This window comes from Dryas octopetala, chromosome 1 (assembly GCF_963921425.1).
Source record: "Dryas octopetala chromosome 1, drDryOcto1.1, whole genome shotgun sequence".
Lineage (NCBI taxonomy): Eukaryota > Viridiplantae > Streptophyta > Magnoliopsida > Rosales > Rosaceae > Dryas > Dryas octopetala.
Window position 1 is genome coordinate 3913329 of NC_141366.1, and position 27505 is coordinate 3940833.

The 27505-nt window shown below is 36.9% G+C and overlaps 5 protein-coding genes across 10 annotated transcripts; 3 read left to right on the forward strand and 2 right to left on the reverse strand.

Annotated features, from left to right (window-relative positions):
- The first annotated feature begins 5372 nt into the window (after positions 1–5372).
- LOC147296628 (zinc finger CCCH domain-containing protein 2-like) lies at positions 5373–7206 on the forward strand. The gene has a single exon (XM_086256735.1). The coding sequence runs from the start codon at positions 5533–5535 to the stop codon at positions 6838–6840; it is 1308 nt and encodes a 435-aa protein (XP_086112861.1). The 5' UTR covers positions 5373–5532; the 3' UTR covers positions 6841–7206.
- A 5719-nt stretch (positions 7207–12925) lies between these two features.
- On the forward strand, positions 12926–15520 carry LOC147296629 (reticulon-like protein B17). The gene is made up of 8 exons (XM_086229401.1): positions 12926–13580; positions 13691–13841; positions 13927–14001; positions 14086–14227; positions 14328–14397; positions 14497–14562; positions 14651–14773; positions 15221–15520. The coding sequence occupies exons 1-8, from the start codon at positions 13049–13051 to the stop codon at positions 15385–15387; spliced, it is 1326 nt and encodes a 441-aa protein (XP_086085527.1). The 5' UTR covers positions 12926–13048; the 3' UTR covers positions 15388–15520.
- Positions 15521–16533: 1013 nt separating this feature from the next.
- LOC147296630 (pentatricopeptide repeat-containing protein At2g13420, mitochondrial-like) lies at positions 16534–19693 on the reverse strand. Its single transcript, XM_086228692.1, has 4 exons — positions 18026–19693; positions 17282–17386; positions 17066–17187; positions 16534–16991 (listed from the first exon to the last, which is right to left on the reverse strand). The coding sequence occupies exon 1, from the start codon at positions 19629–19631 to the stop codon at positions 18078–18080; it is 1554 nt and encodes a 517-aa protein (XP_086084818.1). The 5' UTR covers positions 19632–19693; the 3' UTR covers positions 16534–16991; positions 17066–17187; positions 17282–17386; positions 18026–18077.
- Positions 19694–21230: 1537 nt separating this feature from the next.
- Positions 21231–23082, forward strand: LOC147296631 (uncharacterized protein At4g28440-like). The gene is made up of 2 exons (XM_086240972.1): positions 21231–21609; positions 22583–23082. The coding sequence occupies exons 1-2, from the start codon at positions 21348–21350 to the stop codon at positions 22768–22770; spliced, it is 450 nt and encodes a 149-aa protein (XP_086097098.1). The 5' UTR covers positions 21231–21347; the 3' UTR covers positions 22771–23082.
- A 668-nt stretch (positions 23083–23750) lies between these two features.
- On the reverse strand, positions 23751–27394 carry LOC147296632 (protein NUCLEAR FUSION DEFECTIVE 6, mitochondrial-like). Of its 6 annotated transcripts, none has more exons than XR_015124199.1 (4): positions 27160–27394; positions 26887–27008; positions 24117–24185; positions 23751–23997 (listed from the first exon to the last, which is right to left on the reverse strand). XR_015124199.1 is itself a non-coding variant. In XM_086256706.1 (4 exons), exons 1-3 carry the CDS (start codon positions 27309–27311, stop codon positions 25973–25975), a joined length of 282 nt encoding a protein of 93 aa, XP_086112832.1. In that variant the 5' UTR covers positions 27312–27394; the 3' UTR covers positions 25359–25601; positions 25924–25972. The 6 variants fall into 6 exon arrangements, 5 of the variants coding, with proteins under 5 accessions (XP_086112828.1, XP_086112819.1, XP_086112815.1 ...); XM_086256706.1 differs by lacking the exons at positions 23751–23997; positions 24117–24185 and adding exons at positions 25359–25601; positions 25924–25980; XM_086256702.1 differs by lacking the exon at positions 24117–24185 and having other exon boundaries at positions 27160–27392.
- Positions 27395–27505: the final 111 nt, after the last annotated feature.

Sequence of the window (27505 nt, forward strand, 5' to 3'; positions counted from 1 at the left end):
TCAAAAGTCTTATCATAGGTTAGTATCTAAACTGAAAAAAATAAAAATTAGTGTCTTACTGCTTTTCTAGAAAAATTATTAGCATTTGGTATTTAAACCTAATTTTCTAAAAAATTATATCCCAAAGGTATTTCCATCGTTTTAACAAATATTTCGATTCACAATTTGTGGTGCTCGATCAAGTTATTTTAGACTAATCATATTTAAGGTACAAATTAATAAATTGCTATTCCAACTTTTAGGCATTCATTACCTTTTCACCAAAAAACAAAAATGCAAAAGCAGTCACATAATGTTCTCTTGTCTCACCACCTTCCATTTTCACCAAAACTCTAGCAACAATCATGGCGAATGCAAACAAGATAGAAAGGGAGAAGTAGCAGAGAGCAGATTCATATAACTCAGATGAACGTTCATGGGTGTAAAACGTAGAGACAAGTAGCTTTCTCAAATTAAATAAATCACATCCAGACTCCAGAGTACCTATAGATTTGTTTGAAATGTAAATTTTCAAAAAAATTTAGCTTTAGAATTTGACGTATCTGGAAATGCTAATTGCTCAAGCAAAATGGATATTGAGTACTTATAGCCTTATAGGCTACTATCCTTCAATATCTATACCTTTTCTTAACCCAAAAAAAAAAAAGTGAGATGCCCTTTAAAGTAATTTACCTACGTTTATAATTTCCAATACTCTTCTACACATGCATAAGAATGAAGAATTGATTGATTGAGGACTAATGAGGGCTTTTAGTATTCCAATACTCTTAATTTTAATTGATGGCCGGAGAAGGCTTTTAGTATTCCAATTTCCAATACTAGTAATCTAGTATTAGTTGATGGGTGGGTACATACAACATATATGAGTTAATTACACTTACACTCCCTGAGGTTTATCGTCTTTTCACATACACCCCCTGAGGTTTCAACAATTACACATACATCACCTGATGTTTCAAAACTGTTGCATATAACCCCTTATAAGAGAAAAAAAATAAATAAACAAAAAAGAAAATATTTGTATTGAGGTTGGACCTTACACCTTGAGTAATTTTATTAGACCAAAAAAAATTAATTAAAAAATTTTATGTTTTAACAATTTTAAATTAAATTAAAAAACAAAAAAAAAACATCAATCTTCCCCTCCTCCACTACACACCCAGCCCTCCCTCCCCCGCCACCTAGCCCCTCCCCAACCCAGCCCCCCTCGACCCAGCCCCCTCATCCAGACCCGCCCACCCAACTCCATCGCACGCCCACCCAGCAACAGCCCCCCCTCGCCCCTTTATCTTTTTCCCTTACCCAGCGCCACCCCGCCCCACGCAAACCCGCCCCTCCTAGCCCAGCCCAGCCCAGCCCAACCCTTCCCCCAGATCAGCTCCTCCCCACCTAGCTCCCCTTCATACCAAGTGCATTTCAAATTAAAACCTCAAAGGTAAAACCTAATATGCAGCCTCCACAAATCTCATTATATACCTCAAAGTTAAAACCTAATATGCCTCCACAAATCTTATTCTATACTCTAGGAAAGTATGAGATGAACTCGTACCCTATACCCTAAAAAAATAAAAAAATAATGACATATTTTTTTTGACAAAACAGGGTCAAAGGGCTTTATTCAGAAAAAATAAGGACTTTATTTGGGAAAAAAAAAGTCATAAGGTTTTTTTTTCTAAAAAAAAAATGTTAGAAGGACTAACTCTAATTTTTTCATTAAAAAATTAATAGAAATATTAATAATATGTAAATATAAAAATTTGACCAAAGTTAGCTAACATGTCACATGGCAGTTTTTTAATGAGTTAAGGTAGTGAGCAAATTTGCTCTCAATTAGTGTGTTTCCAAGGTTAGTCATAACTTTTTTCAATGTTTGTGATGCTTAAGATTTAATGTTTAGTCTTTAGGTAGTAGTACATCATCCCCAAGTCTAAAACAATAACAATTCGTATAAATTTATAATTTTTGAGAATTTCACGCAGTCACAACTATAACCAAACTAAAAAAAACTAATGGAAAATCGTCGAATACTCAGCACTTTTCTTGAGCGATCGGTGTCAAAAAATTTAAGTTTCATGCAGATTTGTGACCTAATTCAAAATGTCTTAACATAGGTTAGTACCTAAACTGACAAAAAATAAAAATTAGCGTCTTAATACTTTTTTAGAAAAATTATTAGAATTTGATATTTAAACTTAATTTTCTAAAAAATTATATCCCAACGTATTTCCATCGTATTAACAAGTATTTCGATTCACAATTTGTGGTGATCGATCAAGTTATTTTAGACTAATCATATTTGAGGCACAAATTAATAAATTGCTATTCCAACTTTTGGGCATTCATTACCTTTTCACCAAAAAACAAAAATGCAAAAGCAGTCACATAATGTTCTCTTGTCTCACCACCTTCCATTTTCACCAAAACTCTTGCAACAATCATGGCGAATGCAAACAAGATAGAAAGGGAGAAGTAGACTCAGTAGTAGAGAGTAAATTCATATAAATCAGATGAACTTTCGTGGGTGTAAACCGTAGAGACAAGTAGCTTTCTCAAATTAAATAAATCACATCCAGAGTACCTATAGATTTGTTTGAAATGTAAATTTTCAAAAAAATTTAGCTTCAGAATTTGACGTATCTGGAAATGCTAATTGCTCAGGCAAATGGATATTGAGTACTTATAGCCTTGTAGGCTACTATCCTTCAATATCTATACCTTTTCTTAACCAAAAAAAAAAAAACAGTGAGATGCCCTTTAAAGTAATTTACCTAAGTTTATAATTTCCAATACTCTTCTACACATGCATAAGAATAAAGAATTGATTGATCGAGGACTAATGAGGGCTTTTGGTATTCCAAAACTATTAATTTTAATTGATGGCTGGAGAAGGCTTTTAGTATTCCAATTTCCAATACTAGCAATCTAGTATTAGTTGATGGGTGGGTACATACAACATATATGGTCTTTAATCCTTCTGGGACACATGTCCATGGTTTTTTTGACCAAAAAAAAAAAAGGATGAAAACGGTCCAACAAGAAAAGGTATACGGCCCATCATAAATAGAAAGCACAGTCCAATAAATAAATAAAAGCAGGAGCAATTGAGAAAAGAAGCCAACAACTCCCAGATCTACCTAATCTCCAATCTCCAATCTCCAACCTCGAATCTTCTGTTCTTCATGTAGAGGAAAACAAACCGAGCCAAACGTCCCACGCCTATCTAGACCCTCCTCTCATCCCTCCAGTGATCGGAACCACCACATATTCATCAATCTCTCCAGTTTCTGAGTGCTTTTGTTACCAATGCATCTGATTTTGATTTCTCTTTTAGATTTTGTGCGTTCTGTGTCTGATATTATGAAGATTCATGTTGGTTCTTTAGTGTTTACTTATTGATTTAGGGTTTAGACGACATTATCTTCTTGGTTTTAGGGTTTAGTTCATCTTTTCTCAAGTTCTGAGTGCCTTTGTTATTAATGGATCTGATTTTCATTTTGTGTCTGATATTAAGAAGATTCATGTTAGTTCTTTTACTGTTTACTTATTCTTTTCTCAGATTTTGAGTGCTGTGATTCTGATTTAGGTTTAGAGGACATTTTTCTGTAAGTTTTTAGGGTTTAGTTCTTCTTTTATCAGATTCTGACTGCTTTTGTTGCTAATGCATCTGATTTTGATTTTTCTCTTGGATTTTGTGCATTTTGTGTCTGATATTTTGAAGATTCATGTTAGTTCTTCTACTGTTTACTTATTCTTTTTTTCAGATTTTGAGTGCTGCGATGCTGATTTAGGGTTTAGAGGATAGTTTCTTTAAGTTTGTAGGGTTTAGTTCTTCTTTTCTCAGATTCTGAGTGCTATGTACTTCTGGACATTTTTTTTATCGATAATGTATTTTCAACATTGACCTTTTTCAGATCGATGAGTTCCTGCTGCGATTCCAAACTATGTAAGAAACACTAAACCAGCTGCATTACTTTAATTCTTCGAACTTGGTACATTTATGTGTTATTTTTATCCCCTAACATTCTGTGCAGTGTTGAAGGAGCCTTGGACGAGTCTTTAGTACCAAAACACTATGTGCTTTTCCCCGGAAACTTCCGAGAAATTCTCATGCTTGTTGAAGATGTCTCGTGCAACAATTGCAACCAAGTGCTTGGCTTCAAAATTGTCAAGACACAGGATCCCTGCATCGCGTCGATGATGGCTGACAAATACATTCTTAGAAGTCATGCTCAATAAGTTCCTCGTTCAGAATGTATCTGTCAGCCATCATCGATGCGATGCAGGGATCCTGTGTCTTGACAATTTTGAAGCCAAGCACTTAGTTGCAATTGTTGCACAAGACATCTTCAACAAGCATGGGAATTTCTCGGAAGCTTCCGGGGAAAAGCACATAGTGTTTTGGTACTAAAGACTCGTCCAAGGCTCCTTCAACACTGCGTAGAATGTTAGGGGATAAAAATAACACATAAATGTACCAAGTTCGAAGATCGATGCGGTCCGTGCGGGGAATTTTGCCATCCGTACATTAAAGGAACCAGAGGCTAGGACCCCACAAATATAGCACTAATACAAGGAAGAAATCTTAGAAGAATACTATCTACACGACTACGCCCTTATCAATCCCTAGAGATGAGGCTACATCATAAACAATCCCTAGAGAGGAGAGATGAGGCTACATCATAAAGAATTATGGTGGACATAGAAGATCGACACGAGAGGACATCATGAAATTTTGTCAAGTCATCAATGATTATAATCAACCCTAAAATGATAAATCACATAAAGAACACAAGAATGTATAATGGTTCCCTTAACCAAATTGGATTCGAGCTAGGTCCACTTTATTGTGTTTTAGGAATTCACTATGAAAAATAAAGATTACATCTTACAATCATATGAGAGCCCTAATGAGCTTCAACTCACTAAAGAGGTTCGGTGATTTTATTTATATTTTGAGGTGACATCCGACATGAAATATAATACAACTAAAGCCTAATTATAGTATAAACAATAACTAAGGCCCAATACAATATAAGATATGACCTGACCCAATACAATCCTAAGCCTAATATACGCCAAGGCCCAACGTGACAATTCGGATATCAACAAAAGTGTGTGTGGGGGGTGTAAATGTAAGGATCCAAAATCATGATACCATTACCATCTATCGGTGACCCCAACATCACTTAAAGATGTTCCAATAAGCAAACACATAGGCCTAGGCCTTGCGTGCCATGAACTGTGAAGCTGCCACATACCCCTCTTTGCATGCTGATCCCAAATACTATGCAGCCACGCATCTCTCTGCCCATACCGGCCCTCTTCTCCATCCTTGTCATCATCCTTCTCTCTCTCTCTCTCTCTCTCACACACTAAAAGTCTCTCCCCTAACCAGTTATATAACCCACCCCCTTGTTCCCTTCCTCATCAACACCAAGTAGTACTACTTCACGTATTATCACTCTCTCTCTCTCTCACCGATCTGGAATTTATACACACAAATCGTGTATTAATTGCATTGAATTTTTGAATATGGGCAGCGTTTGTGCAGAGCAGCACAAGTTCCAACCCTCCCACCAGCTCCTCTCATCATCCAAGAAATCCCTCCTCCGGGAAATTGACATCCCACCAAGAAAACTCCTCACCCGCCGCCACCACCAAGAATATATCCCCTCCGACATCTACACCACCGACTCCCCCCGTTTCTCCTCCGCCGACGAGGCCCTCCTCCGCAAATTCCTCCCCTACAACAGTGGCGCCGACGACGATGACGATGACCCCGACGCCTCCGACCCCTACTCCTCCGACCACTTCCGCATGTTCGAGTTCAAGGTCCGCCGCTGCACCCGCAGCCGCAGCCACGACTGGACCGACTGCCCCTTCGCCCACCCGGGCGAGAAGGCCCGGCGCCGCGACCCCCGCCGCCACCACTACTCTGGCACCGTGTGTGCGGACTACCGCCGCGGCTGCTGCAGCCGCGGGGACAGCTGCGAGTTCGCGCACGGGGTGTTCGAGTGCTGGCTGCACCCAGCCAGGTACCGAACCGAGGCTTGCAAAGACGGCAAGAACTGCAAGAGAAAGGTCTGTTTCTTCGCCCACACGCCTCGCCAGCTCCGCGTTCTCCCTGTTCAGTCGTCTCGAAGCTCCTCCCCCGAGGTCTCTCCCGTGGCACCTTCCAAGAAGTACCACCTGAACTTGAACTCCGCGGCGGCGGCGGCCGTGTCGCCAAACCACTGTTGTCTGTACTGCCATAACTGTGCGACTTCCTCGCCCACTTCTACTCTATTGAGTATGTCCCATTTGTCGTCGTCGCCGCCACTGTCGCCGCCTCTGTCTCCTGCTGCTAACAAACACTGCTCATCATCATCATCACTAAATGGGTTTCATTCATCATCATCCCCAATGTCTCGCTACAGTACTAGCTCTGGTGGTGGGTATGATCAGATGCATGCAGGTGCAGGTGGGAATATGATGACCTACAAAGATGTTCTGGCGGAGCTGATGAGTTCCTTGGAGGCCATGAAAGTCAATGATCAAACTTCATCAGCGCCTAATATTGTTTCACCTATTAACCGATCATCAAATGTCCCGAATTGGGTTGATGTTTCTTCATTCAATGCCGCTGCTGCTGATCAAGACCATCAGCAACAGTTCATTCTTTCACCATCTTCAATTCCAAGCCCGTGTGGAAATTATTTCAGTACTACTGGGGATTGCTCATCAAGAAAGAGCTTGTTCAATATTGATCATCATGAGAAGCTCATGAATGACATTAATGGAGCCGGGTCTTCGTCTAGCCCGGACCCGGATCTTGGGTGGGTTAACGATCTCTTGATGTAAAAAGGACACAGCTGTGACCCCATAACACATCTCTTCGAATTGCTGATGATGATGATGATGATGATGATGATGATGACAAATTAGAGAAGATGGTGAGATCTGCAAGTGTATAGAAATGCACCAGCCGTATACATATATATGATCGATCAGTACGTATATATATGTGTGATTTGGTGTAAATTATTGTTGTCATTAATGAATTATTGTTTTAATTTGCTGTAATTGTTTCAAGAGTTTTAACTTGTCTTGTTGAAATATCGTTTTGTTTTGTATTTCAATAGAGAGAACTAGATGTGATGATGATGATCGAGGATGTTACTTTCATGTATTTATTGGGATTGATGTACTGATTTGGAGAGTAATTAATGCAATTTCGTTTTCATCATATATATATTTCTTTTACTTTTCAAGTTCTTTCTTCGTACACTACTTGCGTGTCAAACCTAATCAACCAACTTTATCCAACCAAAAAAAAAATCTACGCATTAATACCTAAATTTTAAATGCACAATATCTTCAGATTGTATGGGTATTTACTATTTACCATAGCCATTGTCACTCATTGTTTTTCATAGTCAAAAATCTAGAGAAGAAAAAAAATTAATAATTTTTTGTCCTTCAATAGGAGTTTTTTTTTTTTTTTTAGTTATTTATACTTACACCTTTTAAAATTTATCGTATTTTCACATATATTTTCTGGGGTTTAAAAAATTATACATATACCATTTGAGATTTTAAAATTAATGCACATAATTCCTTACAATGAGACGAAAAATGATTGATGCACATATCCCTTACAATGAGATAAAAAATGATAAGAAGGTGTGTAAAAAAACATGTTAAAAGGGTGTAATGGCCTAATAAGATTATTTAAGGTGTAAGGTTCAATCTCAATACAAATATTTTTTCTTTGTTTATTTATTGTTTTCTCTTGCAGAATTATGTGTAACAATTTTGCAACTTCATGAGGTGTATGTGTATCTTTTAAAATTGTATGAAATATATAAAAAGACGATAAACCTATATAAGTATAAATAATTTTTTTTTCTCACTGTAAGTTTGAAAATGAACATTTAAATGTCCTTAAAAAACAAGTAAATGTAAGTTTGAAAATGAATGCCTAAATGTCCTTAAAAAACAAGTAAATAGAGACAACTTTCCTTAACCAAAACATTTTCTTAACGAAGATATATGATTTGGGTTCGAGAATCATGGTTAAGACTTAAGATCACCTTTTCAAAAAAGTAAAAGAAAAGAATGGTTAAGATTTTTTTTGTTCCTAATTTTAATGAGATTTGTGTGCATATATAGGTGGCATATATGGCAAATGTTCAATGGTACGTGGCAAGCATGCACTATTGATTTCTGGCTTGACTTGGATATGTTTCTTAGAATTTTGCGGTTGAGGTGTCTGCAATTATCCAGGTGGAAAAGGGGAGGGCACAGTTTCCCAGTCAACTGTATAATATTTTTTTTTGTTACATTCACATTTTCAGGGGAATCTAAAACTCTAAAAGTATTTTAAAAGAATTTGAACATAAGCTATATATCCTCTATATATCTTTTGGGTATGAATTCTCCAAAGAATCCTTAGAGCTGATTGAAGAAGTAGATCGATAAGCGTTTTTGGATCACGTTAATTCTATGACAAGTTTTTTTATAGTCATCCTGCATACCGCAATAAAGACCGTCTCGATCTTAATGGAGAAATTGGTCTCTAGCTGCTTGAAAAACTGGTGGTGTGTTACCGATATATGTATCCATATATATCTTTGGTTACAGCTATGATTGCATGCCCAAAATGATCCCTTAGAACAAAATTTGTAGAGACAAAATTAGATCGTAGAACTGATCGAAGCATCAAAACTTAATTTCAAAGTATTTATAAGAGTAAGATTGTAAAAGAAAAAAGAATAAAAAATATAAGACAACTTTACTTGCGCAAGATAACTAGTTTGAGAAAAATTCTCTATCCCTATTATATAGTCCCAAATTTCAATATTTCAAACCTCCCTTTCACATGTGTGATATATGCCACATAACAAGCATAGAAAAATTTCTCAATCTTGTACTTATCAATTAAAAAGCACAAAATAAACAAATTTTTCAAATACTTTTTAAATATAAAAATTGGCCCTTCAATCATTCATGTATATTACACAAACTTAAGATAATATATAAGTATATAAGAGATCTATAAAATTTAAGGACATTTAACATATCGAACCTAAAACAATTGCCTACTTCATCTACCTTCATAGTCACCTTGAGTTATTAATTAATTAATACTCTCCGATTGTTGTATTTTTGCACTTCTCAGAAGTGCAGGGGGGACTGCATTTGTGGAGTTGTAAAACTTCTAATAGCATTCCCAATCTCCTCATATTATTAATTAATGATAGAAAGGTAATATTAGCTTACCACGTACATTACACGTACAATTCAGAGCTAAAGTTCACTTGGTTATTGGCAGTTGTACGTTAAATAGATACATCAACTGACAACTACCATATAATAATCTTAAAATTCAGAGTAGTAATATACGTACTGGGATGATGTACCAGTCTATTATGGGCATACTCTTTGTTTCCTAGGAGGGATACTTATCTGAAAGACAGCTAGGATGGTGGGGAAATAAGTAATAAACCCATGAGGGTGTGTTTGGAATATAACTACTTTTTCTAGTAAGGTTTGCTGGGTAGATGCATGCAATGCTGGGTTGGTAATTGATGATGATTGTCCCTATCACACACTCATCACATGATCACAAAACCTACAATTAAATGGTGTGGGGGTGGGGAGCAGCCCATGCTAAAATGACCCTATCTGCCTTGACCTTTCGGGGGTCACATTTTTCATTTTCCTTTAATTAAATCCTGCGTTTTGGGGACAAAAGGCCCAAGCTCCATCAATCATGCTGGTGACACAGTTTAGTTACTTTAGTAGCAAGAAAGGTATGGCTGACATCTTTGAATGGCTACATTTTTTATCCCGTATATACATGAGTTGTCTTGGATACAGTAGTTGTATGACATATAAATATATAATCGAATTTAATTGTAAAAAATTTATTGTGCATTAATCGAAAACTGAACCCATTAACATTGAAAGATAAAAAATGATTGTATATTATACAATGGCTGTATGACATAAATTTATTGTATATTGATCAATTTCTGCATTGAGATGGGAGTGACCTCAAACTCAATGTTTGATTGTGCCAAAACTTATTATATGTGGTGAGTCTTCTGACATGCAAATAAAATGGGCAGAAACTTGTGAACTGCACATGCATATGGATTGCAGGTAAAGTATTATGGTATTTAAGATTTGGGATCCAAACTTTTTATGGGTGGCCTTGATATTCGAGAGCAATAGATTCTGTTTGGTGTATATATTAATGGATTATTTGAGAAATTACTTCTACTGTCTATAAGGTGCTTTTAAGATGCATAAAATTTGCTTCAATTTCTGCCTACTAGCTTGTCCTTTCTCTTTTCTTCTTTTGCTTTTTCTTTTTATCAGATTATTTTTTCAAGTAGGAAGTAAAACATCTCTTCTTTTTTTTTTTTGGTAAGCAAGAGATGTTTTACTTCAAAAAAAAAAAAAAGTTAACAAATGACTACTTTATACCCAAAACAACTCCAAAAAAAAGGAGGGGGGAGGGGGAGGAGCTAGAATGACAAGAAATTGTATGTAGTAGGAGATTTAGAGGCTTTGATTGATAGGCCATGACAATTTAAGAGCATAATATCAGCATGTTACTTAGGGATCAACAGAGGATCCACTTCCATATATGATCTTAAATCCTATATATTCATTCTCATTTATGGTTAAGCCCCAGCTCTGATATGTTCTCAGTCCTCTTATGCTACTTGAAGGGAAATGTCATTCACTGCAGATTCTACATACATATCACACTCTGAATCTGTGCATTTTAAGATGTATAGTAATAAAGATATGATCAAATTCCAGACCAAAAAGAAAAAAACATATCAGATTATGCTTGAGATTTCCCGAGATAGGCGATCACATTTAATGTGTTAAATTTTTTTATGTTGTTACATGTTATGTTATATATTAGACTATCAAATTCAACCCTTAATCCATATTGGCCAAACTAAAATCCCACATCAGATTATTACAAAGAGGATCCCACATTAGAAGATCACAAAAGGGAGGGCCCTTGGCTTCCCTATATTTCCCTCACATACAAAAGGGCCCTATATAAGGGTCCTTCCCCACATACAAAAGGGTTCTCTCTCCATCCACACTCTTTATATCTTTTAGCTAAGCAATTAAACTGCACCACATATGTTTTGTGTGATTGTAATTTTACAAATTTACTTTCCTGGTTGACCATTTTTTGACACCAATTTACAAATACTTTTCTGATTGACTATTTTTTGACACCAACAAAATCTATGGTCCAAATTAATATTTTGATAACATATGTCATCTCATTGTGATATTTGGCAAAAAACACTCCACCCATGTAACACATATTATTAATAGAGAAAAATGGACAGGCAATAATTTGAGCCTTTTACCTCACCAGAAAATTAAAATAAAATGATTGTAGCCCAAGCACCATCCACTGCCAGAAACTACATCATACTCCAAAACAATTTCACTTGCGAGTTTTAATTGCTCATTAAAAGTACATAAAGCAAGTAGCGGACACAGGATTTGCAGTGAATTAATTATCATTTATGCAAAATGCGCGCTGTTCGCTTAACAAAGATTGACACCCAACTCAATCCGGCCTCTTTAAACAGCTTGTGCCATAAACCTAAAGCTACTGGACAGTGCACAAAGATATCATCAGCACTCTCCTCCTTCATCATGCACATAATGCACCATTGGAGAGATAGACAACAACTTGGTCTCCTTCTCTGAATCAAGTCACATATATTCACCTTCTTGTCGAGGAATATAACCCTTCATCTACAGCAGCATCAAAAAAATCCCAATTGTTTCTAGGTCCCTCATTAGTTTCCAGAGAATTATTGGGACCTGTGACATTGGCTAGCCCATGAATAGTTAACCTACAACTAAAAGAAATATCGATATGATCATGCCATGTAAATTCCTAGAAACAAATAAAGTATATGGCCAACTAAATAAAGAAAGTTTCACAAGGGAAATGGAGCAGGCTACCATGACCATGAGACAAATATCTTCTAAAGAGATTATATTTGGAACAATTATATGTCCAAGGTAAAAAAAATTTTCTTAATTCCTTTTCTTTTTCACAGCTCTTTGTGAATGCATTCTTGATGCATATTTTACTTGCATAGGAAATGTCCCTATTAGACTGAGGAACGAATACGTAGCTACCTAAGAAGAGTAAAAATATATTAAACTAAAAACTACTGAAAACACTCAAAATTCTTTATAAGGATTGAGCTTCATAGACAAAATGATAGAAGGAAAGAAAAATGAAATTTAACATGGACAAAAGCATCATTGTAACTTAATAAATATCATCATCAATTAAGCATAATGATAATTACATTTAAAATAAATGTTTAATATATTTTTTTGCTTTTTATTCATAATTTACAAATGTTGTCTAAATATTAATTATCTACATAATAATGAGAAATTTGAAAAACTAACCTAAATTAAAGTCAATTAAAGACTTTTAATCTCTTTTTTAAATTTTTAAAAATTTGACCTCGAGTAATGTCGAGCTCCTATCGAGAAGTGCTCGAGCCTATCCGCAAGTGTGCTCAAGCCCACCGAGAAGGGTCAAAATTCTAAAAAAATAATAAAAAAATGATTAAAAATCTTTAATGAAAACCAAAATGGATTAGTTTCCAAATTTTTCCATTATAATAATTAATAAATGTTTACCAGTGAAGCTTGTTGTCTACCAATCGTACCAAACAAACGGCTGGGTTAGAAGTGTTACCGTTGTAGCTCACGGCCCACCATCGCCGCCGTTAAAATTCAAATAATAAACCCTTTATTCCCCTAACGGCTACTTTTAGAGACCGGAAACTCAAAAGTCCATTTTCAAAGAAGCAACAATCAAACCCTCCCCAAAACCCCAAGATTTTATTTTCCACAATCTCTTAATTGCAACCCAGAAATCTTGCACTTGAATCAAAACCCATAAATTTTTCACCAAGAGACTGATAAATCTTGCATTAAAACCCAGAAATCCTTCAGAATCTGATCCTATAAAATCTGTATCAATCTCATGGATTCCCCAGCAACACCTCCTTATCATCATCATCACCACTCTCGATCCGAGCCTCGGTCCCGGACCAAATCAGCCTCTCGCCTCGCCCAAAGTGAACAAATCCCTCATCTCTCTCTCGGTCTCATAACACCATCTCCCAAGAGAAGTCCCTCACCTTCCACTCACTCTCTCAAATCTTCCGGTTCTGTCCCTCTTCACGAGCTACTGCTGCTTTCACCTTCGCCTCTTGGAAGAAGGTCCAAAACCGGCCTTGCGGATAGGCTCGAAATGGCTGATGAGAACGGCGTGGAGCCGGCAGGGCCACGCAGGAGGTGCAAAAGCAGAGGTGCCCAGATGGGCTTACTGGGCTGTGCCTCCCCGAGGAACACTCGAAGGTCGCGGAGAAGGTCGGAGCTTGAGATTCGAGAAGATAAGGATTTGGGTTTGGTGGAAGAGATGGGAAAGCCGAGGAAAAGGCGGCCTAGTGGGCGGTCCAAGAAGGAAAGGCTGAGCTTGGTCCCTTGTCTGCCCTCCCCAAGTTCATCACCAGGTAACTCTAATTCCTATTTTCTCTGTTTCTTTGATTCCTTAGAATTTTCAATTTCTTGGGTTTTTTCTGTTTTTTTTTTCTTCATGTTTTATGCTTTCATTCTTTGGCAGTGGATGATGAAGATAGGGGTAGTCTGGATCGAATTGGGCAGCTAATGAATGATCTGATTATGTGGAGGGATGTAGCAAGGTCAAGCCTTTGGTTTGGTTTTGGGTCTCTTTTCTTCTTTTCTTCTTGCTTTGCCAAAGAAATTAACTTTAGGTGACTTCTCTCATTCACTTTTCCCTCACTCTCCTATTTAGTTATAGTATCAAACATCTAATTCTATCCAATCCCATGTTTTCAGCATTTTCTCTGCGATTTCCCAACTAGGACTTTTGTTTTTGGGTGCTTCATTCGTCTCCAATTCAATCTGTCAAAGGTACAACTTTCACTTTGTATTACTTTGGGCTAATATCTTTCTCTGTTGGCTAAGATTTACCAATGGCCATATTTAAATCCACAGAAATAGTTCCGAAAAGAAGCGTGATTTCATGCTTAAAGAGGACGACATTCTTGGTGTGGCCAAAATGATACTTCCTGCTGCAAATCTTGCAGTATCAAAGACAAGAGCGCTTTTCTCAGGAGAGCCATCCATGACCCTCAAGGTAATCACAATACAAAAGTTGATTGTTCATACATAAGACAGAGTTTGAGATTGTTCAATGTCCAATGATTATTAAAGTCAGCTCAATTTTCTGGTTACAGGTAGTTCCATTCTTTCTTCTAGGAGCAGAGTATGGGCATCTTATAACACTGTGGAGGCTATGTATGCTTGGTATGATCACTATGGTCACTGTTCTTCATTGTTGTCCATTGTTTTATTTCCTTCTATGTGTATATAGTGTTGCTAACTATTTTGTGAAATTATGGCTAGCATTTTTTGTTAGCTTCACAATCCCAAAACTGTACTCATGCTACTCCATTCAAATGAACAGAAAAGGTATCTAGAATCCCCTAATGTACTTGGATTTTATTTGGTCTGTCTTTATATTCATGTGGCATTAAAGGAATGTAATTTGGGTGTGCAGCTGAGTGTTTGAAATGGTGGGTGTTGGAAGCATGGGGAGCATGCTCACACAAAAAGGTTGTAGCAGCATCAGCAGCCACAGCTTTTTGGAATCTGTCTACTGTAAAAACCCGTATTTTCACAGGTAATTTTTATCACATTGCATAATATTTTGATCTCTGGAACAACATATGTGGCAATTATATAGAATACAGTGAAATTTACAAATATCCTAAAGGAAAATATAATAGAGTTTGGAATATATGTTTTCAGTGTTAGTTTCCCTTTAATTTGTGACCTTGTAATCTTTTCCAATTCATTGTTTGGCTGACTGGTGATTTATAGGTACAGTGGCTGACTAGTGATTTAAATAGATCAATGCCCTGATTAAATTAAAAATATACTTTTCTGAGAATGTAAAAGTCATCCAAGAGATAGCTTCTGTTTGTAATCTCGTAGGAGAAGCAGGCATTTCCTTTGTATGAATTCTTATGTGTGATGTTATGCATTACCTTTGCAGCATTTATATCTCTTGTAGATTGTAATTCTTTGTTACTACCGGCAACATATGAATTATTTATTACCTTTGCAGCATTTATATCTCTTGTAATTCTTCGATACTACCGGCAACATATGGTGCAACCATTGGAAGATGTGGAACAGGAGCAGGTGGTGGCAGAAGAAGCAGAAGAAGCTGAAGGGAAACAGGAGAAGCAGCAGCAGGCATTAGTAGTAGCCGAAGTGGCAAGCAATCAGTAGTTTAGTTTGAGTTTGCCAACACACATTTCTAACACTAATGTGTTTGTACCTGATCCAATGTTGACAATAAATAGTGACTGATCCATGGACCATGTTTAAGATGTACAAATAAAAATAGTTTCCGACTTTTTTATTTGGAGTGCCCTCATCAGCTCTGTGAATTGTTTAAAACCTGGAAAGTGAAAACTTGTTTTAAGTTTTCACTTTTCAGCTTCTCAACACCATATCTGATTTTCGGTGTCAGTGATGATGATTGAAGAACTGAATGGTAGTATCTTTGTGATCATGGACAATGACAGAAAAGGCCTAATAATATTGCATAAAAGGGCATTCTTTAAATTAGAGCTATATGGTCTACTAAAAATGTAAGAATTAGCTAGTAGAGAACTCAATGTCAAATCTACTGCTGCTGGGCATTCTAACCTATAGTTCTTTTTTTTGACCAATCTATAGTTCATAATTACCTAAAGATCGCATACAATGCAGATAAATTCCATCTTGAGTGGTGGAGGTTCATCTGATATCCTTTCATGGACTCAAGTTCCAAATGAAAATCATATTAGTACAGGATAAGTGCACAAAGAAGGTAATAGAAATCTCAAGGCACAAGGTCTGTAGACCATACTAATTTGACTCTGATATATAGACAACTTTATTTTTTTTTTACCGGGTTTTCACATTGGCCAATCATGTGCAGCCAGATTTTGATCAAAACCAAATAATAGTTAGGCCCGGGTAATTGATTCCCATTTGGATAATGAAAAAGGTAATTCTACGATCATATGCATTAATGCATCTTCACAGAATTCTCAGATATTATCTTGAAAAAATTGCATCCAAACTCCAATTAAACAAAAGACTTTCTAATGATTTGCCAGCTGCCTACAACTCTCAGTACATGAAAGTATGAAACAGACTCAAACATCCGACAAAAAAAAAAACCAACAAAGAGAATAGGGGCCAAGGATTTCTTTAAACAGTACCGAGCTTTTTATATTTCTGCCTGCAAATTTGTCACTGATCTTATACATAACATCATGCTCCATTTGAAGAGTAAATGCGATTCTATCGGAAAATCAAAACCCAAAGAGTAACAACGGTAGCTAACCCCAGTTAAGAAAAGAAAACTCCATTAACAGCTAAGGAGAAAGAAGCACTTGAAGTGCTTGACTTTTGCACAATTTATTTGTAGGAGTACATTTCTACTTCATTAATAGAAGTACCAATATAACTCTCTCAACTTTGATGATTCTTCTTTCCGTAATGGCTCTTTGGTAATTCATCCTGGGCGCGCTGTGCCCCTTCCTCTTCTTTTCTCTTTTCTCCTTACTCAGCTTCAGCCATACTACCACTGAGAGTAGTTGCCTTAATAACTCAGCACAATCAGTTTAGAATTCCAGATGAGTTAACTAGAAATTCAGCCATCGCTATCATAGCAATTCTGAGCAGAACAGCTCCCTGGTGAGTTTCACCCTTCTCAAGATGTTGAGAACAATGACCAAGAAGGGTTTTGAACCAGCATATGCAATCCCCAGGCCCATTATTGCACCAATTGGGATTGATGGATCTTCTTTATCAATGTGGTCACCCTGAAGTGCCAGCACCTAAGAAAAGGGAAAAGATTTAAAGATACATTTCAAAGGTTATGTTCAGCAGATGAAAAGATCAAGGCACTCACAGGATCACAATCCTTCTTGATACCGCAAATGACAATCCCAACACCTAAGAATGCACCGTCAATAACATTGTTGTCATTGATGTGGCAATGACAAAGTCCACATCCAACAGTAAAATCATACCCTGACACAGAGAAGAACAGAAAGTTTTAAAATACAGTTTCAAACTTCTAAGACATGACGCAGATAACCAGGTAAAGGTAATACAGAATAAATACCAGACTTTCTGCAGCACTGGTCTTCCCATGCTCCTTATTCTTGAAAAGCTAATTTCCTGAAGAACCACTACTCAAAGCATCTGACGGGACTGTCATCTACTTATCCTGCACCAACAGCAAGTCAATGAGAATGAATGTCATTAAATCCACAACCGGACAACACTTCGCAGTACATAAAGTCTCAAATATTTACAAATGCATTAACAATTAAAAAAAAAAACAAATGCATTAACAAACGTAGCAGCCAAGTTCTGTCTGACTGAATTAGTACCAGCACCAGCAATTGCCAACCATCAAGTAAGTGTGCCTTAACAAAAATTCCAAGAAAATTAGGGTATCAAAGAAGGGATTTAGTGAAAGATAATGTAAGCATCAATGTTAACTAAAAGTATGGTTTACCACCTATTCCCAAAATCTTAAAATGTAGGGTGTGATACAACAATTATTTTATATTCTCACACTCTCTCTCAAATGAGGGACTCTCCCCGCTACTAGAGCCCAACATGTAGAATTCAACTTATAATAAGAGGCTTCCATTGCAAAGATATGAACTCAGGATCTCATAACATGATAAAGTAGTTTACTACTATTCCCAAAACTTAAAGTTGTTAGGATGTGGGCCCTCAGGGGAGTAAACACTTCATCCTGAAGAGAGCATACTGAGTGTGAATAAACAAAGTTACCTTACAAACAATGACCAAACCAAACTTAAAAATATGACAAAATGCAGCTGTTCAATACTACCTCAAGAAGTAAACACTTCATCTTCCTCCTACAGTTGCATACAGATGGTATATCATCTCCTATATGGCTTAAGGTGATAACTTTGGAACTCTGATCCAAAAGAAATAGACTCTTCATCGAGTTTCTTCTTCAATCTTCTCCAAGTTCTCAACATATCAGATTGTATTAACCCTCTGTAGAGTGTCTCAAAAGTAATCTTCTGAGGAAGAAGCCCCTTCTCTATCATCTCTACAAAGAACTGGCAAGCCTCTTTCCACTTTTGTTTCTCACATAACCCATGAATCAACATGGTATACGAATCCAAATCCGGTCCCACCCCACTCTCTTTCATATCATCCCATATCTCTCTCACAGTGTCCATATGATTCAACTGCAAAAACATTCCCACCAATATGTTATAAGTGTGCATACTGGGCACGCACATACCATCTTCCTTCATCTTCCCGTACAACTTCAAAGCACTTTCACCGTCCTTTCTCCCCCTGTACTCTTTGAAGAAACAATTATAGGTCGTTGCACATGGACTAACCCCACTCCTCACCATCTCACCAAGCAACTCCTCTGCGTCATCAAGTCTTCCGCACGAGCAAAGACACTTTATAACCGAAGTGTAAGTCGCAACAGTCGGGCAAATCCCTCTCTCTCTCATCAGCTTCATCTTATCCAGCGACAACTCGGGCTTATGCGCCCGACTATAAACATGAAGCACGATCGAAAAACTAGTGACATCGGGCTCAATTCCTCTCTTCCACATTTCCTCAAACACCTTCTCTGCATTCCTTATCGTCCTCTCAAACCTGTCCTCAGGGTGCAAACTCGCCCGCCTACAAATCCCATTCAAGAATACATTGTAAGTTACCACATTGGGCTCAATACCGCGCTCAATCATATCGTTCAAGAATCTCTCAGCCATATCGAAGCGACCAATCTTACACCACCCATATATTAAAACAGTGTACATTTTGACATCGGGAACAAACCCATGTTTCCTTTTGTTAAAAACTTCGGTTGCAACTTTAACATGGCCATATTTGCAAAGGGTATCGAGCAAAAAGCAGAAATCTTCGTTACCGGGCTTGGTTTGGACAAAGGTCTCGATGTCGTCGAAGGCCCGAACGGCCTGGCGGGTGAGGCCGGACGAGATTAATCGGCGAATGAGGACGAGAAACGTGGCGGTGGTGGGGGTGAGGTTGAAGTTATCCATTTCCATAATGAGCTGCCAAGCGACGTCGAACTGGCGGACCTTGGCGACGATGTCGATGAGGAGGTTGAAGGAGGCGGTGGAGAGAGGAGGGTTGGGAAGGGACTTGGCGTAGTGGAAGAAGGCGAGGGCAATTTTGGAATTGTGCTGGAGGTGGAGGAGGGTGTGGTGGAGGAGGTCGGTGGAGAGAGTGATGCCGTGGAGCTGGAGAGAGGACTCCATGGCGTGGAAGGGGTTGTGGTGGTGGAGAAGGATCTTTGATATCAGTTCGGCGTCGGCGTCATCTGGGTTCGGGTTTGGGTTGAGGACTGAAGAGAACCGGCGGATTGAAGGGAGACGAAGATGAGAGGAGAAGAGACGGAGAGATGCTGAGTAGGCGATGGACCGACTTTGGGCCATCATCATCCTTCCAACCTCTGGTTACAATACTTACGTCACAGACTTGCACTTGCTAGTGGACTGTTCCAACTTCCAAGAGGTAGTCACGGGTAGGGATGGCAACGGTGCGGGTTTGCCGATATCATACCCGCTTTGGGGGGTAATCGGGTCCCATCAGAAATATTCGAAACCTTTATTATTTTTAAAAAAATAATTTTTTTATTAATAACATATCAAATTAATATAAATATATAATATAATAGATGAAATACATTAAAATTCATCATATTATATTACAATAACACTAAGGTTTATTTCATATTTAGTACCTAAATTTTGACCATTGTCTTAATGTGGTACCTAAACTTTTATTTGTCCCAATTGAGTACCTAAACTTTTATTTGTTCCAATTGAGTATCTAAACTTTTATTTTGTGTCTAATAGGTACCAAAATGAATTTTTGTTAAAATTGTCAATAAAAATTAAGGGCAATATAGTCAAAGTATATTTTAATTATTTTCTTTATATGTTTAAAATTATTAAAAAAAAACACACAACAAACCAAAAAAATTAAAAATTAAAATTAAAAAATAAATTTTTTGAAGTGACTATATTGTCCCTAACTTTTGTTGATAATTTTAACAGAAATTTATTTTGGTACCTATTAGACACAAAATAAAAGTTTAGGTACTCAATTGGGACAAATAAAAGTTTAGGTACCACATTAAGACAATGGTCAAAATTCAGGTACTAAATATGAAAAAAAAACCCATAACACTAAATCATAAAAAAAAAACACTATTAAATTTTAAAGACATGCAACAAAAATTAAGAAAATAAATTATAATATAATTATATAATATAATATTTTTATTAAAAAGGATATACGGGGCGGAGCGAGAACGAGAATGGTATTACCATACCCACTTAATTGGGACGGGTCCCCACAGGAATTTTCAGGGGCAGAAAATTTTGCCATCCCTAGTCACGAGAGGTATTCATTTCAGGAGTAGCTAATTGATTAATAAGTAAACACAAAACTAAGCACTCTTTTAAACCACATCACTAATCTTATTAATCTTATTTTTTAATTTCAACGTTGATTTTTTGGTCATCGTACACAATTTTTTTAATGTTAACTAATTAGTAAGATAATATAGTACTAACCACTATTTTGGACCAATCACATAATATAATATCAAGATTCAAACTGTTTATATTTTAAATCTTCACTCATTTATTGATTTTTTACAAACATAATCTTAGAATAAAAACTTAAATATTAAACAATTTTAGATTATAAAATTATATTATGTAGTAAGTTTAAAATAATAATTAACATCGTATTATCTTATTAAGATTAGTTTTTTACGATTGTATTCCCTTTTTTGAGATTATTGTCTTTAGTTCTTTACGATTGTATTCCCTTTTTTGAGATTATTGTCTTATCTCGTTTTCATTTTGCCAAAACGTTTTACCAAATTAATTTGTAAAACATTACCAAATGGGCCTTTAGATTTTCAGATTTGAATATGGGCCAAATATTATGATAAGAAAAATAAAAAAAGAGAATCCGCCCAAACCCGACAGAATTGGAAGCTTCGAAACAGTATAAAAGAAGCCTCCTTCTAGTGCTCAATCAAAGACCGATCTCAAAATCCCCAACTACTCCCAAATTGGACCTAGGGTTAGGGTTTAACAAATTAGCTTGATCGTTCCCCAAAACGTTTCGATCTTCGAACAATGTCGACGGCGACAGCGAACGCTTCAGGGTCAGTGACGGCGAAGAGGAAGCCGGTGTTCGTGAAGGTGGAGCAGCTTCAGCCATGCACCAACGGCCACACCCTCACAGTCAAGGTGGTGAGCTCGACGCCGGTGAAGGTGACCAGCAAGAACGTCGGTCGATCATCGTTGTCGTCTCGGCCTGTTCAGCCCGCTCGAATCGCTGAGTGCCTCATAGGTGATGAGACTGGGGCCATTGTCTTCACTGCTCGCAATGACCAAGGTAAATAGTTTATGATTATGTGTGTGTATATATATATATATATATATATATATGTGGCGTTCTGTGCCTTTAGGTTGTCGGTTTTTGATGGGTTTATATGGTTTGAGGTGTATTTAACTGTTTGGTTGACTAGAAAGCAAAACAACGGATTTTGATGGGAATTTCTGTTTTGGGCTTGTTTTGGTTCATGAGAAATTTTAAAAAATGGAATTAAATTTCTGCTTTGGCTATTATGTTCCTCGTTGTTTGGGGACCAGACTATGATGTTTATTTGTGATATTGGTGCAATGTGGTATACAAATATGGTGCGCTTTCAGAGTTGTATCTCTAGTGAATTTGTAAAATTATAGATATGGGGGTGGCGTTGTCATCTTCCTTGTTTAGGGATGCATTTCGGGTGTCTGTTTGTATGTGTAAGGATATGTCTGTGTAAGGAAATTTTTTTCTTGCCAAACAGTCTTGGTATCTTATATGGTGGTGCTGGCAATATGGACCATTGATTAGGTGGAATCTTGTTTCAGTCTACTGTCTAAATCAATAGTTAAACAACATAACATGCACCTAAAAGACTTAATTGAGTTTCAGGGCTCAATTCACTTCAATCAGTTATTGGTTTTAATAGTTTCGGCAAATCCAACCATTAAATGCTAGTCCCTCACTTGTCCCCAAACTTAAGTTCTTAGGTGAGCACTTCTAATAACATGCCGTATATGTTATATATCAGATTGATGTATTGTCTAGAATCTAGGCTGACAGTCTTACCATTATATCATAGCATATATTTAGTGAGAGATCATTAGCTTATGTATTTGCCTACATATTGTAGATGGTAGTCTTCTCTGTTGTTAGGGTCTTTCTTCGGTATGTTTATGCATTCATGTGGTTGGTAAAGGAATTTTGGAGTTTTGTTGGGTATTATATACTGTAAATGATGGATGAACTTACATTTTGGGTCTTTCTTTGATATGTGCAGTTGATATGATGACGCCTGGCACTACTGTGATCCTGCGTAATGCAAAGATTGACATGTTCAAGGGGACAATGAGGTTAGCAGTTGACAAATGGGGACGTGTTGAAGTCACCGAACCAGCTGACTTCCAAGTTAAAGAGGAAAACAATCTTTCTCTTGTTGAGTACGAACTGGTTAATGTTGAAGAGTGATAGAAGTGCATTGAAGATTTATGTTCCTAACTATTAGTCTATTTCAGTTACTCGGATGCAATTGACATGGGGCTCTCCTTCTCCAATTTTGCTGAAGATATGTTCAGTCTTAGCATTGCTGTGTTTACATTAGTGAGTTTGAGATGGTAATATGAAATGATTTGGATGTGGTCTGTTAGTGATTAGAACTTGGAAAAGTATATGGTCATATATAATAAGTATTTTGTACATCTTGTTGGGTCAAAATTTCAGTGTAAGGAAACTATTATTATATCAAATTGATTCCAGAACATGCTAAATTTTAAGATGTCATTGTTTCTGTTTTACAGAATATAGTATGGGGGAAGTGAAATGCATTTACATTATCTGATGATTACTATTATTTATCATTGTTTTTGGGTAGCAGTAACGTTGTCTGGAGTTGTAATTATTGTTTTGGTAGCAATATCATCTGAATCAGGCGGCTAATAGGCTTGCAGGCTTGCTACTTTAGGTCACTATTCTGAGTTGGGTCTTGTTTTTGACCATCCTCCCCACGGAGTTCCTGGTCTTTTTGAGGATGCTTTGGGACTTGCTCGTTCCCGTTTTGTAGCTAGTTAGTTTCCTTAATTTTTTTGGGGCCTTTGGCTCCCAGTCAACTGAAAAAAAGCAATATAATCATCTGATGGTTTGTTACAGTCATTGACATGTGTGATTATAGAGTTCACCCCAAGTAACGACTGTTAATCATTCATTCACTCGTGTATGGTATCTGATGCTTTGTTAAACAACTGTTAACCATTCACTCGTGCATGGTATCCGATGCTTTGTTAAACGTAGTCATTCACACTGCAAATGACTCATTCGCTTGTTTATCAAAACCAGTGTTAGCATTCTCACTTGTTTGAAAGGATTGTTCGGCAAGCAAATAAATAACGAAGGCTAAATGCTTGTGGCAACTCATGTGCGAGTAAACTCATGTGCACAAACTGTTCAGGATTGTAGTGTGTAATCTCATTGACTATCCTCTCTAACCACAAATTCAAAAGGAATGCGAGTCAGAGAACTAAACAGGAGGGAAACATAATGTATGTGTGGTCAGGACCGAGTCTGTTTGCTGCTCTATTACAAAAAGTGACCGAATGAAAAGGATGATATTTGAAGTAAGCTCAGGACCAGAAACGCTATTTATCACACTTTTTGAGGTCAACATTTTGGGGGATGGATGGACCTGCATTCCTCAAGAATCTGCGCACAGATTGAAAAAGGAAGAATAAGAAACATGTCAGCTTACTCGGGAAATCTTGAAGGGCTATGGCAAAACCATAAAAGAATAGTGAAAAGTGAAATCACACAGCTCCTAAAACCTTGACACCTTTCAGTTAGCTTAACATGGATCACGCATGTTCAATGCTTGTGAAATCAAACTTGACTGGCTGAAAAAGTTGCAAACCACTAGATCAAGTATTACAAAAATCCAAGCTTGACTTGAGAAAAACCCGACCTCCATACAAAGCTCATTACCATTCAATCACAGACAATTTATATTGCAATTATCGAACATACAGCCAAACATAGAAGTGGGTTCTTTTTTGATTGTCTGCAAGCTTGGTAAACGGGATAACAGAACAGTAACAGAAGACGATATTAATCTGGAAAATGTAGTCATAAAATTGTTACATTTAAATTCTCATTTCGCTTACACTAAAGGCCAGTAATATTCCCCCCATGCTCTCAGAGAAAAAAAAAACACACACACCAACAAACAAAAGGGTTAAAGTTTATTTTCAGAAGAGATTTGTCCTGTAAGCATGCATCTCAGTAAGGCTTCAAAGTCATCATTCTCTTCAAGTGCAAGAATTTTGAACAAAACTTCTACTGAAGTCACTGGACATTGATCATGCATCATCATTGCAAGCTGATTGAATACAATGTTATTAGTATGATTCCTTGGTCATTAACATCAATGCAAAGGAAACAAATTAAATATTCTGCAATACAGATGACTACTTATTAAGTCTATGAGCTACACATTGAGCATCACAAAACAGGAACAGGAAAGGAATTGTCTTTATAACTTAGAGATAAGTAACCAATACTAATAGTTGATCTAGGTTTAAAATCTCAGGACATGCAACTTCTCTCTTCTGCAGCTCACTCAAAACACCTATATTACCAGCAGTCACTGCCTTAAACTGAAGAATTAAGTACATAAAACTTCCTTGAATCCTTGGAACATTCATCACACATCATCATTGCAAGCTGATTAAATAAAAATGATCAGTACACTAACTTTATGATCATAGTGGTTCAAACATTTTTAAACTCAACTTAAACAAGTAAAATATTCAGAACCCATCATAGGTGTCAACCTTGAGTTGGCATTTTAAGTTAACAGAGAAAATAAGAGTGGTGACAGAAGAAAAGTAAAGAAATGAGCAGAGAATAGATCTTTACTTAGGAACACTTTTCATAATTTAAACAATAAACAACATACAATTTCAGCTTCTCTTCAATAGTTTATCAACCATTCATGATTCAATCATATTCAATAAACCCCTCCAAAGATTCAAACACATATGTAGAGTATTCCTAAATACAACTGAATAGGCCATCACAAATTTGTTTCCACTTGTTTCATATAAGTTGCCATGTGAAACTATAGAAGAATTCAACACATCTAATAAAATATCATAGTCCTTTCAAAAAGAAAAAGGTACAAATTTAAAGAACAGAAATGTTCTTCAGTCCATTAGGATAATAGCATCTCTACAAATTTAAAAGCTTGAAATTTTAACAAATCAAAGTCACTCCAACTTCGCTTCTTGATCTTCATCTAGTCTTGTCTTGGCCTACAACAATAAAAAGAGGTTTTTTGCACCTTTTCATTTAAAACAAGGACTCAAGGAGTACGAGAATGGGATATTGACTTAGTTATTAAGAGACAAAAGTGGACCAAAAAGTGGAGAGATAGGGCATAAATTGAAACCACCATATTCAGCTATTAGTACCTAACAAATTCATTTGTGGAAGAAATTGGAAGTTAAAGAGCATAAAAAATTATTTAGCCCACATCCCGTATCAAAACAGACACATATGATATGACCCTCTGCTTACAATTCCAAATTTAATTATCCAACATCTGAAACCCAACATAAATAACCACTATCTTACCAGAAATTAGAAGGAAGAAAACGACATCAAGGGACCCTACACATGTTCGCTAGATACCTAATTCAAGAATAAAAACCCATTGGTTAAGCGACGGCCAACAAACAAAACTAATTCTTTGATGAACATAATGAAACAAGACTGCTTGTCATGACAAAATGCAATTTCACTAAAATCCTAGCAAGAGGAGGAGTGAGAAGCAGAAGAAGAATCAGAAATTGAGAGAATGTAGCCATTGCTTAGGGAGATAGGAAATAGTCCCATTTGGTTTATTCATTGGTTCCTTTCTTAGTTTTACTAAGCAAATAAAAAAAGGACATTACAACTTACAAGGGCCAGGAAAATGACACGTTTGAGTATAGTATGTACACATATATATATATATATATATGTTGAATATATAGTTGCATTGAGAAATTTGGTTCAGGCCCACCTCCTCAAAAAATAAAAAAAAAGAGTGGGATATATATGTAATATATACATTATATGTATATATGCATATGCATATGTATAAATGAATCGCCTTTCCCACAGAAAGACAAACATAAAGCAAACAATGGATACTTTCATTCATCGGAAAAAAAAGTTCTGAATAATATACACTATATTTTGCATTTTGCACGTATAAGGGCATATTTGAGAAACGCATAAACTTGGTTTCCACCCTGGTGTTTATTTAGCAAACAAGACGTTGGCACAGATTCCCACTCCTATTCCATTACTTTCACGAAACAAATAGAAAGGAATACCGAGTCTAATCATTCCTATTGCATGAAGCAGTAGTACTTTGGCATTAAACTGGAGCTCCAAACACAATTGCGCTACAGCAGACTTAGCAGTCACCAGAAAAGAACACAAGCATAACAAATAGGACACGAACAAACATTCACAACCTCAACAATTACTCATTCCAACACAAAACAAGCAAATTTACATTGGCATTGAGAGTGAATAAACTGAAAGTACCTTCCGGAAGCCAACCGTAGCTGCGGCGAGTGATGGAGAGCATCGAAGTCATCAAAGCCGAAGCTGTTGCTGTGTGGTACGGCAGCATCGACTCCACACAGAAGCTCAATTCAACAGGACACCTTCAACAACCACAACCACAAACACAAAAAACATTCACTTTTTACAAACGAACTCTTACAATGTTAATGGAAATACTATAACTTGAATACAATACTCTGTTTGGTTGCAAAGAAAATGTGGGGAAAAGATAAAGTAGAAAATTTCTATTACCTTAGAGAACGAGATGATGAAGGTTGCTTGGCTGCGAAGCGAAACGGCGAGCTGCGAGCGGCTTTGGCTTCGGAGGCGAGCCGAGCCGCCGAGCCGCAGGTTCGGGCGGCGCAGGACCGGAAAATGGATCTGGCGGCGGCTGACGTGGCCATTCGGAGGGTTTAAGTGTGTGTGTGTGTGTGCGGCTTTTTTTTTTTTTTTGAGGTTTGCAAGCGAAGAGTGAAGACTAGGACTGAGAAAGTTGGAAGTGGCTAAACGTTCAAAGCCCTAAACCTTAGATGCTTTAAAGGGGTGTTTGGGTACGGAGGCAGTCATAGCCTACACATGGATTGGGGAAAGGGTCTAA